This window comes from Micromesistius poutassou, assembly GCF_964030765.1.
Source record: "Micromesistius poutassou genome assembly, chromosome: 8".
In the NCBI taxonomy this organism is placed as follows: Eukaryota; Metazoa; Chordata; class Actinopteri; order Gadiformes; family Gadidae; genus Micromesistius; species Micromesistius poutassou.
The window spans coordinates 18,330,563-18,346,894 of NC_140278.1; the positions used below are offsets into that span (position 1 = coordinate 18,330,563).

Below are 16,332 nucleotides of genomic sequence, written 5' to 3' on the forward strand. Positions count from 1 at the left end.
TTTGTGATGGAATGGGGCAGAGTTGGACAGAATGTTAGACAACAAGAAGGGACGAAATACAGAAAGGAGGAGTAAGATAGGTCGTTTTTCTTCTTGAATATTTAGCAAAGACGTGAATGAAGAGTGGAGTGGATGAGGGTAAAGCCTATACATTGCACATAAGGCACTTGGCATACAAAATAACACAACATATACCTTTTTCTTTGTGTATTCATCATAGTAAAAACATTATGAGTAAAACACGATTACATGATCTTTTGTTTAAAAATCAATTAAATTCAGAACCGTAAAACCTGTTTCATATTAAACCTTAAATCCCAGCATCAACACAATGTGTTTCCAAGGATTCTGGCTCTTAAGCAATGACCTACAACAACCTGGACTGCATTTAAATAAAACACAGACATGGATAGATTTGGAAAATTAATCTTGCAGACCAATCAGAACTCCCATATCTCCACATTGGGTGGATGATTGTATTATGGCAATGATTAAAGCATTGGTTCTCAAAGTGCGGCCCGCGGGCCAATGGCGGCCCGCAGAAACATTCCTGGTGGCCCACAATGACATACAGATTTAAGTTAAAAAAATAATAATAATAAATAAAATTAATTGATAAAAAAAAAAAAAAATTCTGTTCTAAATAAGTTTTTATTCTGAAATGCACACAGGACTGTTATATCCCAAATTCAACTGTATAGGGCAGAGAACCCCAGGGATTATGTGTTAGTTAAAATGTTTCTCAAGGTTTTCTAAAGTTGGGCCAGGTTTTGCCTAATTTGTTATTTAAAATGTGTTTATACTGGATGCAGACCAATACATGTAACTGTAGAGATGCAACCAGGTCTTTAAAATTATTACAAATGGGATTTTTTTTCTGTTTTATTATTTTTTTTTCCTTTGGCGGCCCTCAGTCAAATTTTGGGTTCCTAAATTGGCCCTCAGCTGTCAAAACTTTGAGAACCCCTGGATTAAAGGGTCAAGTCTCTGTAATTGGATCCAGCTAAACCAGAAACATTCAACTTTGACACAGGGAACTAAAAACCTTGATTATATTGCCGTTGTGCTTAACACTGATCTTAATTCACAGATGTTAATGGTAAATAAAAGTAGATTCTGCAAAAAACACAACTGAAAAAAGTCATAGTTTCTTCTAGAGCTGGAAATGTTCTGGTTAGGTAGTTGTTTAACTGGAATAAGACAGCAAATAATTGGATGAATATGGGAAATACAATGCATGGTCGTAGTTCCCTGGCTGACTGGATAACATCAAATAATTTTCCTTAAAATAAGGGTTGGGGCAGTAAAAATGTTAAACTGGATGTTTCTGGAGGCAGACAGTACCATGTATGGATGGCAGTAGCAGAGAAGGGGCACATTACTGTGTTTTAGAATCGTATTATTAAAATGTGCAAAGAAACTAAGAAGACTCATAATTGCATAGATAGAAAAATAAGAAGATACATGTCCTCTCTTCTTGTGATTTGAGCTGAAAGCACAAATGGCAAAAAAATACAAATCAAATAATAAGGCCGCAGACGAAAAGCATGAACATGGTTTTAAACAAGTTCTAAACAATGTTCTGCTGGAAGGCACACAACAATGACAACACAGTTTACAATGCAGCTTGTCTTCCTCACACCTCCACTCCTCTGTTGCCTAGCCCAACCCCCAACCCCCCCCCCCCCCTCCATGCCACATTGGAGAAAACTACAAAAACACATCACTTCAAGTAGTGTATCCATCTCCTGAGTTGTGCATGACAGTGTTTATATCTTGTCTCCTTCCACCTGTCCGATCATCAGCTTCCTTTGTAATCTTTGTTCAAAAACGGTTAAGTCTCCTCCACTCCGTGAGCCAACATCCCTTCACTACCTCGTCTCTTCGGGGAGGTATGCGAGTCCTTCACACTCTAATATTGTCCTGCCTCATTCTGACTTGCAACGGTTGTTGTTGTGGGCCGCATGTCCATTTTGCACGGCTCCGTTTTTTTTCTTTGTTTCTTTTTTTACATCCTTCTCTTCCTCTTCCGACTCATCCGTCTCCTCTTTGTCACTCCGTTCATCATCAACTTTCTCCTGAAGAAGAAGAAAAACAACGGCATGGAGGCACTTAGTAAAACCGAAATAAATCCATCAAGGTTCCCCCTCCTGCTACACCCGTTCTGAGGCTCTGGCTATGGTATGGTATGGTATGGCTATGGTTCAGAACATCTCCAACAGGTCATCAGTATACGTATGAATGCGTGTGAGTGTGTTATTTGTCCCGTGTGCACACATACATTGGTGGTCAGGAAGCGGACGGCCATGCGTACGATGAGGATGGCCCAGAATATGTGGAGAATCTGCAGCACAAACATGAGCCCGTTGAGGAAGTAGTAGCCGAAGAAGGGCTTGTAGATGGTCACTGGATAGACCCACGTGCAGTACATGATCCTTTGGGATGAAAGCATAACGTTAATACAACAGACCTTGTACCTTCACTTATATAGTAACTTCACGTATGTTTTCACGGGTGAACTGTGTTTACTTGAAGGGGAAGATCACGAGACGGGTGAGGATGAAAATGGAAGCGAAGACGATGAAGATGCAGTTACAGGTAGTCCTCCAGCCAGCGTAATTAAACATCTTGGCAGACTGGATAAGGCAGACAAGAGAGAGGGATGTTAGTTTTTCAAGGTTCAGGTCACGGCTCAAACATTACCAGCCACAAGGGGGCAGTGCAACACAGGTGGTTCCATAGGCGTTGATTTCCACGCTTACAGTGGCGGAGCCAGAGGGGTGGCCGGGGTGGCACTGGCCACCCCTGGAACCCGATTGGCCACCCCAGGTGCCACCCCTCCCACCACACCCCCCCTGTCGACAATCGCGATCGCCCCCCTCTCCCCCCCGTTGATAAAATCCACAAAATCCACAAGCTAGGAGCTTGTGGATTTGTATTCATATATATTTTAAGATTTATATTCCTAATCTTTTTTTTGTCATTAATCTGACAAAAGATTTTTCAGATGTCACACGGCTTAAAGGCGGATCACTGTTTGCAACAACTTGTTGTTTTCATGGTAACCTTCCTGTGAGTTAATCACTTGAATTCCCTCACTGAATATTGAATTATTGAGCACGGTGTGAACTAATTCCCCGGCACAAGGAGACGAACAGACGACGAACCTCGAGGAAGTAGTCGGAGGAGTCGTGCAGCAGCATGACGAGCGTCCCAGCACGGACATAGTTCATACACCAGGAGAAGCACAGCAGTACGATGGTCGCTAGGTGATGGATTATCTGCTCGTTGAAGTCCTGCGGGGGAGAGGTGACCAGATTTAATGGTTACATCGTGTTTACGTCCCATTTACATTTGGTCAATTAGCGACACTTTGTATCCAAAGCCACTTTATGAGAACAATCTGAGCATACAACCAGCAAGTTTTTTAGAATAGTTTTATCACAACCAGACTGAGACAAGGTCATTTTTAAATTTGTATTATTAATGCACATCAGTTACATCTAAGACACTGTGCATTTCAACAAAGTGCTTTGTAACTTCAACATCAAATTAGTTTAATGTATAATGAGTATTATTATAATGTGTATAATAATAATATTAATTGTCTGTTGGGACTGTGGTGGGGAACCCGGATCAAGCTGAGGTACATGCTTAGAGGAGAATGCTTCTCCAAATGCCTTCTCAGAGATTGGTCCCTTCTGTGTTAGCTAACCCAAATAGCCCATATCCCTACGCAACCCAAAACTTCCTGAACACACACACTCAGAAAAAAAATTTAAACGTACCAAACATGGACACCCACACACACAGACCCCCCACACACACAGACCCCCCACACACACGCACGTATGTACGTACCGATGCACAGATGCACGCACGCACACACACACACACACACACACACACACACACACGCACACAAGCTACATATCAATGTCCTGGCCAAAACATTCTCTACGTCTTTATCAGACACTGAATGTATTTCACTCCCATATCTTGTCTTTGTCAAGGATGACTTTGCCATGTGTCATGTATGTATTATTTTTGTTTTAACCGTGTGCTAGTAAATTCCCATTTTCTTTCTGTTTCGCTTCACTCTCATAGTTTAGCACTGAGACTCTGGGTGGCCGTTCTAACGCTGCCCAAACAGCCCATTGTGCACCAATGCAGTAGTCTGGGGACAGCCTAATGTCTGCTAACAACCCATGCCCGATAGTGGGCTGATAGTGTTGGCCTAGGCACTCCATAAACAACACAACAAACATGGCATATCTTGGCAGAACTGTGCCCATGTCTTGTGTAAGGACTTATTTTTAGTTTAGAGTATAGACAAATAAAAACATATTGTATAGACTCTATAGGATATGTCAAGAGTACCACAACAGTCCTACTAGCAGAATTAGAGTGGATATCCTACATTCTCCTGATTTTCAGTGACAAACGCTTCACATTTTATCTTTGTTTTTCTGCCAGTTGCTAGTATGCTCTGTCCTCATTGAACCATAATGGCCAAAGATAAACAAAAGTTAGGGACCGGATGAGTGGATCCAGGTTGGAAGTGTAGGCTCACCTTCCGCTTGACGTCGGAGGCCACACTGAAGAGCAGAGCGACGTAGAAGCCCAGCTCTATCATGTAGTACCAGTACTGTGAGGGCAGGATACTCTGTGGAACACAAACAGACACAACCTTTTGAATTCACAATGCCCAGCGATAACAGACGGTATTTAATGTCCCTGTGAATTCATATTCATTATGATCGTTCAATGGCTGAATGTTTTTGTTTCTATTCTGGCCTTGTGCCTTCAGTGTGGTGTGGTTGATGACCAAAACTGTATTTGTACCAGCACAGGGAAGCCCTCCCACATCTCCTTCAAGTCATAGAACCAGGGTTTCTAGAAAGAAGAGAAGAAGAGAGAGGTTGAGGGAACAGATGGAGACGCGCTTCTTATAGATCAGATGACTCATCTCAGGATAGGTCATCATAAGGTGGAGTCATCCCATTAAATAGCAACTGTCATAGATACTGGGGAAGTGAAAGTTTGAAACTACTACTCACATCGATCAGGGCGGCCAGGCCAGCAAAGAAAGCAAGAAGGTAAAAGGTAAATCTCCAACTGAAAGAGAATACAGACACAGATAGACATGCAAACTTGCATCTCAATCGAGAGAATTACAAGATAGATGTTTTCTAGTGGAATGCAACAACAATGACGCACTCCCTCTCAAACACATGCATCAAACACATCTCGTACACAACAATAATACGACGACAGCCTTTCATTGCTCTTACTGTATCAAAATACTTGTAGCCTGTCTATGTAATGCATGGATAGATAGCTATTTTGTTATGGTCAAGAACAATAATTAGATCAGTTTAGTGCAAAACAGGAAATTATAAAAAGATGTGGAGTGGATAGTGGCAGTGGTGTCAGGAAATAGGGGGGAGAGAGAAAGGGGAGGGCAAGAGGGAGGAGAAGGAGAGAGAGTAGGGAGGGAGGGAGAGAGAGACAAGGGAGAGGGAGGGAGGGTGTACACCAGTGGAAGAGAGAGCGAGAAAGGGGGAGAGAGATAATGAGAGAATGAGAGAGAGAAAGAGACAGAGAGAGTGAGAGAGAAAGAGAGAAAAAGAGAGAGAGATGTAGGGAGGGGGTACACCAGTGGAAGTAGTAGTGGGATAAACAGAGAGACCGGCCACAGTGAGCTTATTGTGCCCAGAAACACAACAGATGGATTCATGGGGGATGTCGTCATACATGCACAGGGAAAGACACACCATGACTAGGGAGTGACAATCAAGCTACAACACATGCACACGCACACACACTCTACTGCCGGCTGTGACGCCGATAAAGCATGACGGCGAAACAACATGTCCTCACTACAACCCGCAAACACCCACGTAAACACCGGGGAGGCCATGAGGACAATGAAGTGTAGAGGAAATGACATGCACTGTATGCACGGGGCAGGCCGATCACTATCCATGCAGGCCAGTAACAATAACATCTTTGCATAGACGGCTGTTTGTCTTTTTATTATTTTCTAATATTCTATGTTCATGTTTGTTTGTGGGGTTTTTGTGTTCCTGTTTGCCGTCTGTGTTCTACATATTGTAAATTACAAAATAGTAAACACACAATCGTATTGTGTGTCTACATATTGTAATTTACAATATGTAGAAGAAAATGTTTACTATTTTGACCGGTATTACAATTTGTAATACCGGTCAAAATAGTAAACACACAATCGTATTAAGATCATGTGTGTGAGCCAATGTGCTTTAGTGCCAAAAGGCTGTAAATCTTGGGTAAATGCTGGGTGAATGCTGTGGTATACTTAAGCAATAGATCACGACAGGCTGTGGTATACGGTCATTATACCACAGTTAAGGGGCGTTGTCCGTCCCGACGCGCAGCGGAGGTGATCTATTGCTTTTATAAAACAGTTACGTAAGTATGGCGAAATGAAAGTCATAGGCACCCTCAATTTTGAAAAAGCTAGAAAGTCGGAAAAGCATTTTTTTTAACGAATACAAAAAAGTAGTCCCTCCTGGCTGCCGGCAAAGTGTACGGCGGTTGCTATGCAACACACTGTAGCGTCCTTCAGAGAGAAGGCTAGGCTAAAGACGGTAGCTTGGTTCGCCGGCAATTTAGCCTTCTATCGAGTTCAGTCGAACTCGATAGTAGGCTAAATTGCCGACCGTGTGCCTATTGCTTTACAACATTTCCACCCTCTCCAGCAATCAACATGTTTTTTAGGCTTCAGTGAACTATGCTATCGCTTTTATATATACATAAACAACAGTTAGAGTTAGGCGCGGAGAGATACTGAACTCTGTAAACTGAACGGGCGTTATAGCTGTGTGTATACGCTCAATATACAACAGTTGGGAACCAATCAGATCGCTTGATTTAAGCCACCCGTTTTATAATATCAGCATATCCATCATATCAGTAATAGACAGTGGGGCGACGGTATGTACAGTATCGGCCTCTCCGACTGTGGGTCAATGCCCCGGTCTGCCTTAAAGGGCTGGGGTCTAACGTGTCAATGCGGGTATTTCTCTGTAAATCCCGTAAGCTGAGGCCTTTACTCTCAGGATTCACACTCCTAAGTCCCCGCCGTTAGTTAGTTAGCTATGCTCTGGCTTCTGTAAACACTCAGGAGTTAAATATAACACAGAGATGGACACTGGGCACTTGGCTCTACTCAAAGGTACTGTGTGTGTGTGTGTGTGTGTGTGTGTGTGTGCGTGTGTGTGTGTGTGTGTGTGTGTGTGTGCGTGCATGTGTGCGTGCATGCGTGCGTGCGTGCGTGTGTGTGAGAATGAGATAGAGAAAGAGAGTGAGAGAGAGAGAGAGAGAGAGAGAGAGAGAGAGAGAGAGAGCGAGAGAGAGAGCACGTGTGTGTTAGGGAGGGGTCTTGGCATGTTGTGCTGGCAGTTGGCTTTGGGTGGGCGTGTGTGAAGCCGGGGAGCAGGCATGCTAGCTAGCAGCAGAGTGACATTATATATATATATATATATATGTACGTGAGTTATTAATAGACAGCGACTGGGGTCAGCTGTTCCAACCAGTTGCACAGCCAGCAATGTATGTGAGCCCACATGTTGTGATGTGCGTGTGTGCATAATGTGCATCCCATGCGCTCATGTCTTTCAGCGGTACCTGGCTTCTTTGAACTTCTTGATCACGCTGGGACGGTCCTGGTTCCGCCGTCTCCTGAACCAGCGCTGCACCTGTCGCTCTGAGCAGTCTGTCTGCTTACAGAGCCTCTCCACCGCGCTCTGAGAAGGGGGAAGGGGTTGTGGATGGCTGGTAGCATTTACTGCAGTAGTGCTTTTAGGGAATGGAATAGGGGAAGGCCGTCTTCTGGTGTTCTTATTTCAATTTCTGTGACATGCACATATACGGTATGTCCTGTATGTTATACATGAACGCTGTGATGAGGTTTATTAATGTTTAGAAGGTAAGCACAGTTCACGTTGCTTTGTGTTGATCTGTTCTTTTTTATTGAGTTTTCTGGTAGTATCTCAATGTTCAATCTAATATATTCAGGTTTGGCATTCATTTATACTGTGTCACGGCTCTTATAAATGTTCCAGTGTTTATCTGTGCTTCGTGTCATTTACACAAACCCAGATGAGATTCATCCCCTTAATAGTGCACTTGAGGCATTAAGTGATTTAAAGATTAATTAGTATTTTTTAATTCATTGCCATTACAATGCTACATGTGTGCAGCTATTGTTTTGTTTTTTAGCATAAAGTAGGTCCCGCTGGCTATGGAATAGACTCATATTCTAAGGTGCCTTTTGAAGCCAAACCACAATTAACACAGTTTAGTGTTAATTAACAAATTACTTAAGCAATCAATGTCACTCAACCTCAGCACCACTTGGGACGTGTGAGACAGTAGAGCAAAAGAGCACTTTGTCTTCCGCCCCAACCCTCCTCTCCGCTCTCTTTCTCCCACAGCTCAGGTGCAAGATTTGGAATACATTTATGCCGCTTTTCCACTGCCAGTACCAGCTCGACTCGACTCGACTCGCCACGCCTTTTTTGCGTTTCCATTGGCAAAAAAAGTACCTGGTACCTAGTACCGGGTACTTTTTTTTAGTACTACCTCCGTCGAGGTTCCAAGCGAGCGGAGTAGGTACTTTTGTGTGACGTAAACAGGCTGCTGGTAACTGAAAATGCCGTAGGGAATAATCACTCAAAGTTAAGTTGTGTCCGGCGTGGTTGGAGTCCACGAACCCGCTCCCGAGGATCAGCGTTTCGCTGTTTCATTTTAGTGTCGTTCCTTTCCTAGGGCTCGAGTTTCGCCTCCATCAATGTTACCGTATGACAACAATAGACGCGCAGTCATTGCGCTTTTTATTTTATTTTATTTCCCATCATAACCTTTCCCGGGAATCAGGAAATAGTCTTGATCAGATTCAGATTTCCCGGGAATCGCGTCTCCCGTGATTAAAACCTAATGACGACCCGCCCATGGTGGAGAGGTTCTTTTCTACGACCCGCCTACATTGAAGAGGTAATTTTTTAGATGGAAACGCGCCTGGAACCGAGTCGAGTCGAGGCGAGTCGAGTCGAGCTGATACTGTCGGTGGAAAAGCGGCATTATTTGTTGACAAATATCATTCACACATTTGTGAATATTTATATCAGAACATGGGGGTGATGTGTGTGTGTGATGTGGTGTGATGTGGGGTGATGTGTGTGTGTGTGTATGTGTGTGTGTGTGTGTGTGTGTGTGTGTGTGCGTGCGTGCGTGCGTGTGTGTGTGTGTGTGTGGGTGTGTGTGAACGTATGCAGGTGTGTGTGTGTGTGTGTGGCTGTTGTTTTGTGAGTGTGCATGAGTGTGGGTCTGTGTGTTCCTACCTGGGTGGGGTTCTTGCTAGTGTTACAGTAGAAGGACTCCAGTGTAGGGTTGGGAGAAACTTGGAGTCGTACCGTCTCCTTCACCCCCAGCAGAGAGGCTAGGGGCAATGCCACTGTCCTGCACAAACAATCACATGCACACACACACACACACACACACACACACACACACACATACACACAAAAAACACACACACACAATCTTTTTAGTAACTATCAATTATTAGACGTTTTGCCTTAATTAATAGTGAATCATTAAGACAATATTTTTATCAAAGATTAGCTTCAACTTCAAATAACGCAAGTCGTATCAAAAAAAGCATCAAAGGGGTCCAATCACATGAGCAGCCCTGGGATGCAGTGGAGCCGATAGGCAGAGAAGAGAAGAGAGAGCATCACAAGCAGAGTGACTCTGAAGGAAGAAACCGCATCGTGGCAACGCACAATGAAGAGGAGAGGGGAAAACCAGAGGAGAAGGGCAAGGCAAGCCAGGGAGTAAGAAGAAGGGTCTCTAGTAGTCTTAGGGAGGACTTCCGTATTTGCGTTTGTCACTGGAATGCTATACTGCCCCCTTGTGTACACGTTGACATGACGGAAGTGGTCATGTGGGCAGCATTGCAAAGATCCGAGTCATGTCTGGATTTCCCAGCGGGGACCTTGGCAAACGTTTGGTCTGCAGAGGTGTGAGTCAGCTTCAGAGGAGAGAGGGGAAGGGGGGGTTGGTGGATGGAAGTGGAGCAACGGACCTTTCGAAGATCTGGCGGATGATGAGGAAGGCGAGGGCAATGGGGAGCGCCACCCAGAGGTCCTGACCCTTGGCGTAGACCCTGCCGTCCCGGTCCTCCAGGTCAGCCCAGCCCAGCCCCTCTGGGAACCAGAGCCGCTCCTGCCATACCCAGGCGCTCAGCTCCTGTAACATGCTGCACCACACAAGCGAGGGGGTTAGAAGTCAACTACAGCACCCGGGGGGGGGGGGGGGGGGGGGGGGGGGGCTGGCTGTTAGCACACAGGTAACAGAGCAAAGACACACATGGCAGTGTGTTCTTAGTAATAGTAATTCAAAGGATTCCACTGAGCAATAAACAATGAAAAAATGAATGATTGGAGTGGAGTGGATTTATGTCTCAGCCATCTCATTCTTGTATGTTATTTATTTAAATGTCAGCCCTGTCAAATGCAATTGCTATCACTGTAGATGGACTATAAACGTTTTCAAATGTAATCTAATCCATCCAATCAAATCTGTGTTGGTAAAGAATGAATATGACTCTGAACCCTGAGAGGGTTCTTTTGAGGTAAATGATTAGTTTCTGTGAATCCCAGGAGCAGCACGAGAGAGAGAGAGAGAGAGAGAGAGAGAGAGAGAGAGAGAGAGGGAGAGAGAGAGGGAGAGGGAGAGGGAGAGATGAGTAAACCAGACCACCACGAACCGAAAACCAAGACGTAATGTTCCTATTCCCGCTCAACTCAAAAGCTCTGATCAACACTGGACAGCTGCTTACTGGTTGCCTCCTCCTCTCTGAAGCAGACGGATGGCTGCTGGATGCTCCAGGGAGTGGCTCACACAGAACACAGGAAGTGGAGTTTTGGAGAAGTATAATCTGGGGGACATGAGGCATGACTCATCCATCTGGGTGGAGCAGAGGCAGCCCCCCCCAAGCCCGCCCCTTCCACACACACACACACACACACTCAGACATCTCTGGAGGTCTTTAGTAATCCACCGCCTATTCCACCCGTGGCAGCTAGCCAAATCCTCCCTCCCCCATGAGCACTAGACTCCCACTACCAGCCCCACCCTTCTCCCCACTGACCAGAAAGGAATCCCTTTTGAGAAAAATGTATAACATCATCATCCATGAATCAGGCCATCCGGTACTGTGCTCTTTTAAATAGTGATCACAATTTACACACACTCTCTCTCTCTCTCTCTCTCTCTCTCTCTCTCTCTCTCTCTCTCTCTCTCTCCATCTCTCTCTCACATACACATCTGTAGAGTTTATAAAATGGGGAATAGTTAGCATAACAATAGGAGAGCAGACAGATTATAAAGTAGCAGCATAGGGCCCCCATGTATACCGCACTTCTAAATGGTCCATCTCCTTGAGTGGGCACTTAACTCTGTCTGACAGTCAATCACAAACATCTTAAACAGCAGCAGACACTACGTAAGCCTGTAGGTCTTTCCCTTTCTACAAGTCATACACACAGTGTTTCGTGGCCACCGGCGACACATCAAAGAACGAATCACTGCGTGTGAGTGTGAGTGAGTGGACGTCTCTGTTTTGCATTGCTCATTAAATCCAGACAGATAGTAGTATAGTACACCTTCCCTGTGATAGCCCCAGGTGCCTGATCACTAGTTATAAGTAAAAAACACATGAGCTATAAGCCGTACACACACACGCGCACTCGCGCACACACACACACACACACACACACACACACACACACACAGACACAGACACAGCCTGCCTGCTTCTGCTCCCCTTTCGATGCAGACTCACTGCTTTCCCTAAATTGAGAAATTAAGATATAAATTCAGCAGAGCCGCTTGACCTCGCTTCCAGACCCAGCCTGTAACGGCAGCTCCATGTCCCATTGGCTCGCTGGAGCATGTGACGGCACTCTGACCATTTTGCTGACCCAATAAAAATGAAGGATGTCATAGGTAGCGGAGAGAGGAAGTCTGTCGTTGTCCCTGCTCCCTTGTAGTATAAATAGTAGTATAGTAGTATACATAGTGGTTTGGTGGATGTGGTCATTCTAAACAGAGCTCAGAATCCTGGAAAGCAGATGTCAAACCAACCAGGATACACTTTGAGCCATATGTTTAATATTGGGTGTGGTGTATCTCTGACATCAATTGAGATATATTCTCTGAACTTAGATTGAATAGGTTTGCAGGGAATGAAGGTGTGGGTGTATATTGCCCTTGCGTGAACTAAAGTCAAAGTAGCATTAAGGGTGACGATAACCACATCACATCACAGAACAACCTGGTATTGATTGCTGATTGCATTAACATTTGGGAATAACTCCTGCTGCTTTTGCATTCCCCACAGATAAACAACACCCTACGGCATTGAAGAGTAATCCTCAGGAATGTTTGTGGAATTGGCTTCCAAAGTTGACCTACCCTGCTGTTTGGCCAAGTAGGAGTGTGGGCTAGATGTAGTTAGAGTGATTCACTAAAATCATCAATGATCTGTTTGGCTTGAAGTTATTTACTTTATACTATTTATTATTTACTTTACTTTATTTACTTTGTTTTCTTGACCAGTATTTTATATTGTCAGTGTCACTGTGTAACAACTTGTCAATGAATAGCAACCTGTAAAACCAGGAGAGAGAGAGAGAGATAGGGCAACACAGAGGGAACTCTTGATAAGCTGTGTCATTATAAAACAGAAGGACGGGAAGACAATATTAGAAAAACGTTGTAAGATTAAAGTTGTAAGCTGATATCAGAAAGGTCCAGATTTGCAGGTCTACAAAATTAAAAAAAAAAAATTATTTACACCATGGCTTTAATCTACACAGTATTAAATGTATAGTTATAGTAGAGAGTCTATGATAGCAGTAGAAATAGAATCATCAGCATCATTAGATCCGCACATAGAAACATACATTACACACTTAGCTAACATACCCTAACCCTAACCCATACACATGAAGAAACGTGTATGCATGTGTTATACATAAGGCATATAAACCAGGTCTAATAACATTCTCAGAGTAAGATTATTAAGTGATTCATCCAATCATTTAGGAAATAAAAGGTGTAGTTCTGGAGGCTGATATATTCAATGCCCATGGTCTATGAGCTGGAATTCAGATCACGCTTTAGACATTTCTAGAGTCTACCCAGTCGTGAGTCATGTTACTTTTTCACATGGCACAACCGTGTCCCAATCTTGGCAGGCCTGAGTCAAATGTCAGTGGAGGGACCGCAAGCTGTTAGCACAGATTCCCAGCAACATTAACCCTTGCAGTAATGAACAACAGGGTCTAGGCTAGGCCTGGGCAATAAAAAAATAAATTATCGTATTGTGATAGACTTTTGATCGATATCAATATAAAACATGTTCAACATATATCGATAAGAGACTGGAACACCGAATCTAGAAGCTGGGTTTGTTACAGAAACACGGTTCCATAATTATTTACAATATTTGAGTGTTTTTCATTGTTGTATCGACATTGGAGTATTTATCAATGAAGAACAGTGGAAGGTCATATTCAGTGTTAAACAGAAGTGTTTAAATCCAGCATGGTAATTCATCTTTTTAGGTCACTACAATTATCAATAGTTATCGATATTGTTCAATATGACGTGATGTCGTGTCGTATCGTGATGTCTTTCAGCCATATCGCCCAGGCCTAGTCTAGGCTTCTTTCACCACAACGGTAGCCGTGTTATTGATACCAGAGAGCAAAGTCACGGCCACTACCTTCCCTCCACTAGTGACCTGCTGCTAGGATGACAGAGGGTCATGTGACCTTTGACCGAGTCGGAGGAGCCAATTGTTAAGCTGATGTTGTTATTTTGAATAGCTGGCTCTGGGCCATTCTCACCAGTACTGAGGCCAAACCCTGTTGTAGAGCAATAACACTCGTCGCGGAATTCATTTGTTACTGTGAGGTGAGGACTCAACACCGCCGCAGCTCTCTGTACTGAATCAGATCCGAGTGATGGAACAGTTGGAACAGTGGGGGGAAAAAAACTAAAAACATTGGTAAGGTTTAGTTATGTGGCCCATGCTTCTTTTTTCTAATTTTGTGCTTGTATGAACGCTGTACTGAATGTTTTCTGCTCTAGCAAAACATAGGAAACCTAAATTGACCCAACCTAAGATATGAAGAGGTTGACAATTGCCTGCAAAGATGAGCACAGACACAGATGCTTACTTAATGCTTACTTACTACTTAATACTGTCAGGTCAAGGTCAATTGTGAGATAGAAGTCCAACAGACAGAGGATATTAAAGAACATGAAATGATAACAAAAGTACTTATTGTTAACAGCCATGGTTACCCTGCAATTAAATCAATAATTCAATAATTACACTATATGCCAGCAGTAACTGGAGCTCAGGATAGTAGTAGTATTGTTTGGCGTGAGTTTGAGTGAGCATGTAAGCATAGCTCATTAGTGGCACGTCTAATAACAGGTCATAAGAGATGATACATAAGTGTATCATCCCCCACCAAATCTCATTAGTGTAGTTGGAAACTGTGATCTGTTTTAAAGGTTGCATCACAGTGTACAAAAGTGATGGAGTGGGGCTATAGTATCATTATGATCATGTGGCTTCCACCTAGGCCTACTTAGTCATTATGTATCCATCTGTCTGCTGTAGTTAGGGCTGGAAACCAAACAGAGAGGTGATGTTTAACACTGTATGGATGAGTTGCCAGGGCTGTGGATGGATGATTACAAATCAAAGGTAAACCCGTGTAGGCGTAGCTACTTATTATACAACGTTTGTCAATGTATAACCACCGAAAGTGTGGTCTAGTCACGTTGTTGGTATCTATTTTTTGGTAACTTTTCATTCTAACCCTTGCTGTTTTATTTGTTTGCGTTTGATTTACAACATCAAGCAGGACAGGACGAACTGCCTGACAATTATCAGTCGTACAGTGAGTGGTATGATAAGTAACGTCAGGCTAGACTCTGATGACAGCTACGCGCAGGCATGCCCTCTGGTTAAACCCCAACCCCTCCGCGGGGACAGCCCGGGTCCAGTGTATCAGGGGATTTACACATTTTCGAGACCCTATATATTCAACATAAATACCGCATTTGAAGGAGGACACGCTTGTACACAGCCATGCGGAAAGTGTCATGCCATAATAGTGATGGTACTTACATGGTTTCTTTTCCTTGGCTGTAGCAGGATGTATTTTGAAGTGCTCAAAGTTAAATAAAAGACGACTATAATGTTTCAATGTCGGGCCTCTTATCCCACGACAAACTTTCTAAAATACAACCAATGTGATAGAGCCAAGACGACTGAGTAGCATTTCTACCGAAGTTTAGGGTCCGGCTTGGTCTTTACATCCTAGCATCATCTTTTCGTAGAGAAAAATGAAGTTACCTCTCTTTTGTGTTTTCAGAATGAAAGAATGAGTGGAAAGTGTTTAGAGGGGAGAGGCGAGGCTTAACAGACTATCGCGCAGCGGTTACAGGCGGTTACAGGTAGTAACCGCTAAACTAAACTGTAAAATTTAAACTATACTTTTTGGTCGGGATTTAGGCGTGGGCCAGCCTAGGCGAAGAGACGACTGTGCGAACACGGAGAGAGAGAGTAGAGAGAGAGAGAGAGAGAGAGAGAATAACGGAGAGGGAGGGCCCGCCTGTGACGTCCAAGCACATGGGAGGAGAGCCTCTCGCGCTCTGCTTGATGTTTCCGGTCCTCTCGTGCTGGTGTGTGTGTGTGTGTGTGTGTGTGTGTGTGTGTGTGTGTGTGTGTGGGGGGGGGGGGGGGTGGGGGGGGGGGGGTGCGTGTGTGCGTGTGTGGGTGCATGCGTGCGTGCGTGTGTGTGCGTGTGTGTGCGTGTGTGTGTGTGTGTGTGTGTGTGTGTGGGGGGGGGGGGGGCTGTAGCCTTGGAGAATTGCGTATTCATTTATTATTATTATTATCATGCAGACTGTAAACTGATACAAGATATTAATAATCGAATTACAAATATGTTGTTCTGTCATGTGATATCAAATGAGCAAGGGTCATGCATTTGCACATCTCAAATGGTTGTTTTACGTGTAAGTAAAATAAACTATTTGAATTAAGGAATGGTTATATTTCTCTGACTAGTAAAGTGTTCAACGCTACGATGACCATCAGCACCTAAAGCATGTTCACGTACACACACATATATTATGAGCGCACACACACGTTTTCTCTAGGGATATAATGATGTATGCTAGAATGCCCTCTTC

The 16,332-nt window shown here is 43.9% G+C and overlaps 1 protein-coding gene across 1 annotated transcript; it reads right to left on the reverse strand.

Annotated features, from left to right (window-relative positions):
• Positions 1 to 1,763: 1,763 nt before the first annotated feature.
• Positions 1,764 to 15,637, reverse strand: LOC311352166 (ceramide synthase 2-like). Its single transcript, XM_084472385.1, has 11 exons — positions 15,263 to 15,637; positions 10,133 to 10,306; positions 9,387 to 9,504; positions 7,672 to 7,790; positions 5,061 to 5,118; positions 4,846 to 4,896; positions 4,574 to 4,666; positions 3,168 to 3,296; positions 2,530 to 2,636; positions 2,282 to 2,435; positions 1,764 to 2,078 (listed from the first exon to the last, which is right to left on the reverse strand). Exons 2-11 carry the CDS (start codon positions 10,303 to 10,305, stop codon positions 1,929 to 1,931), a joined length of 1,152 nt encoding a protein of 383 aa, XP_084328511.1. The 5' UTR covers position 10,306; positions 15,263 to 15,637; the 3' UTR covers positions 1,764 to 1,928.
• Between the last annotated feature and the right edge of the window lie 695 nt (positions 15,638 to 16,332).

Coding starts and splice junctions, on each gene's coding strand:
- LOC311352166 (XM_084472385.1), bottom strand. CDS start 10,305: ATGTTACAGGAGCTGAGCGCCTGGGTATGGCAGGAGCGGCTCTGGTTC. Junction 2,637..3,167: donor CCTCCGACTACTTCCTCGAG/GTTCGTCGTCTG, acceptor TGCCTTATCCAG/TCTGCCAAGATGTTTAATTA. Junction 2,436..2,529: donor CTCGTGATCTTCCCCTTCAA/GTAAACACAGTT, acceptor TTCATCCCAAAG/GATCATGTACTGCACGTGGG.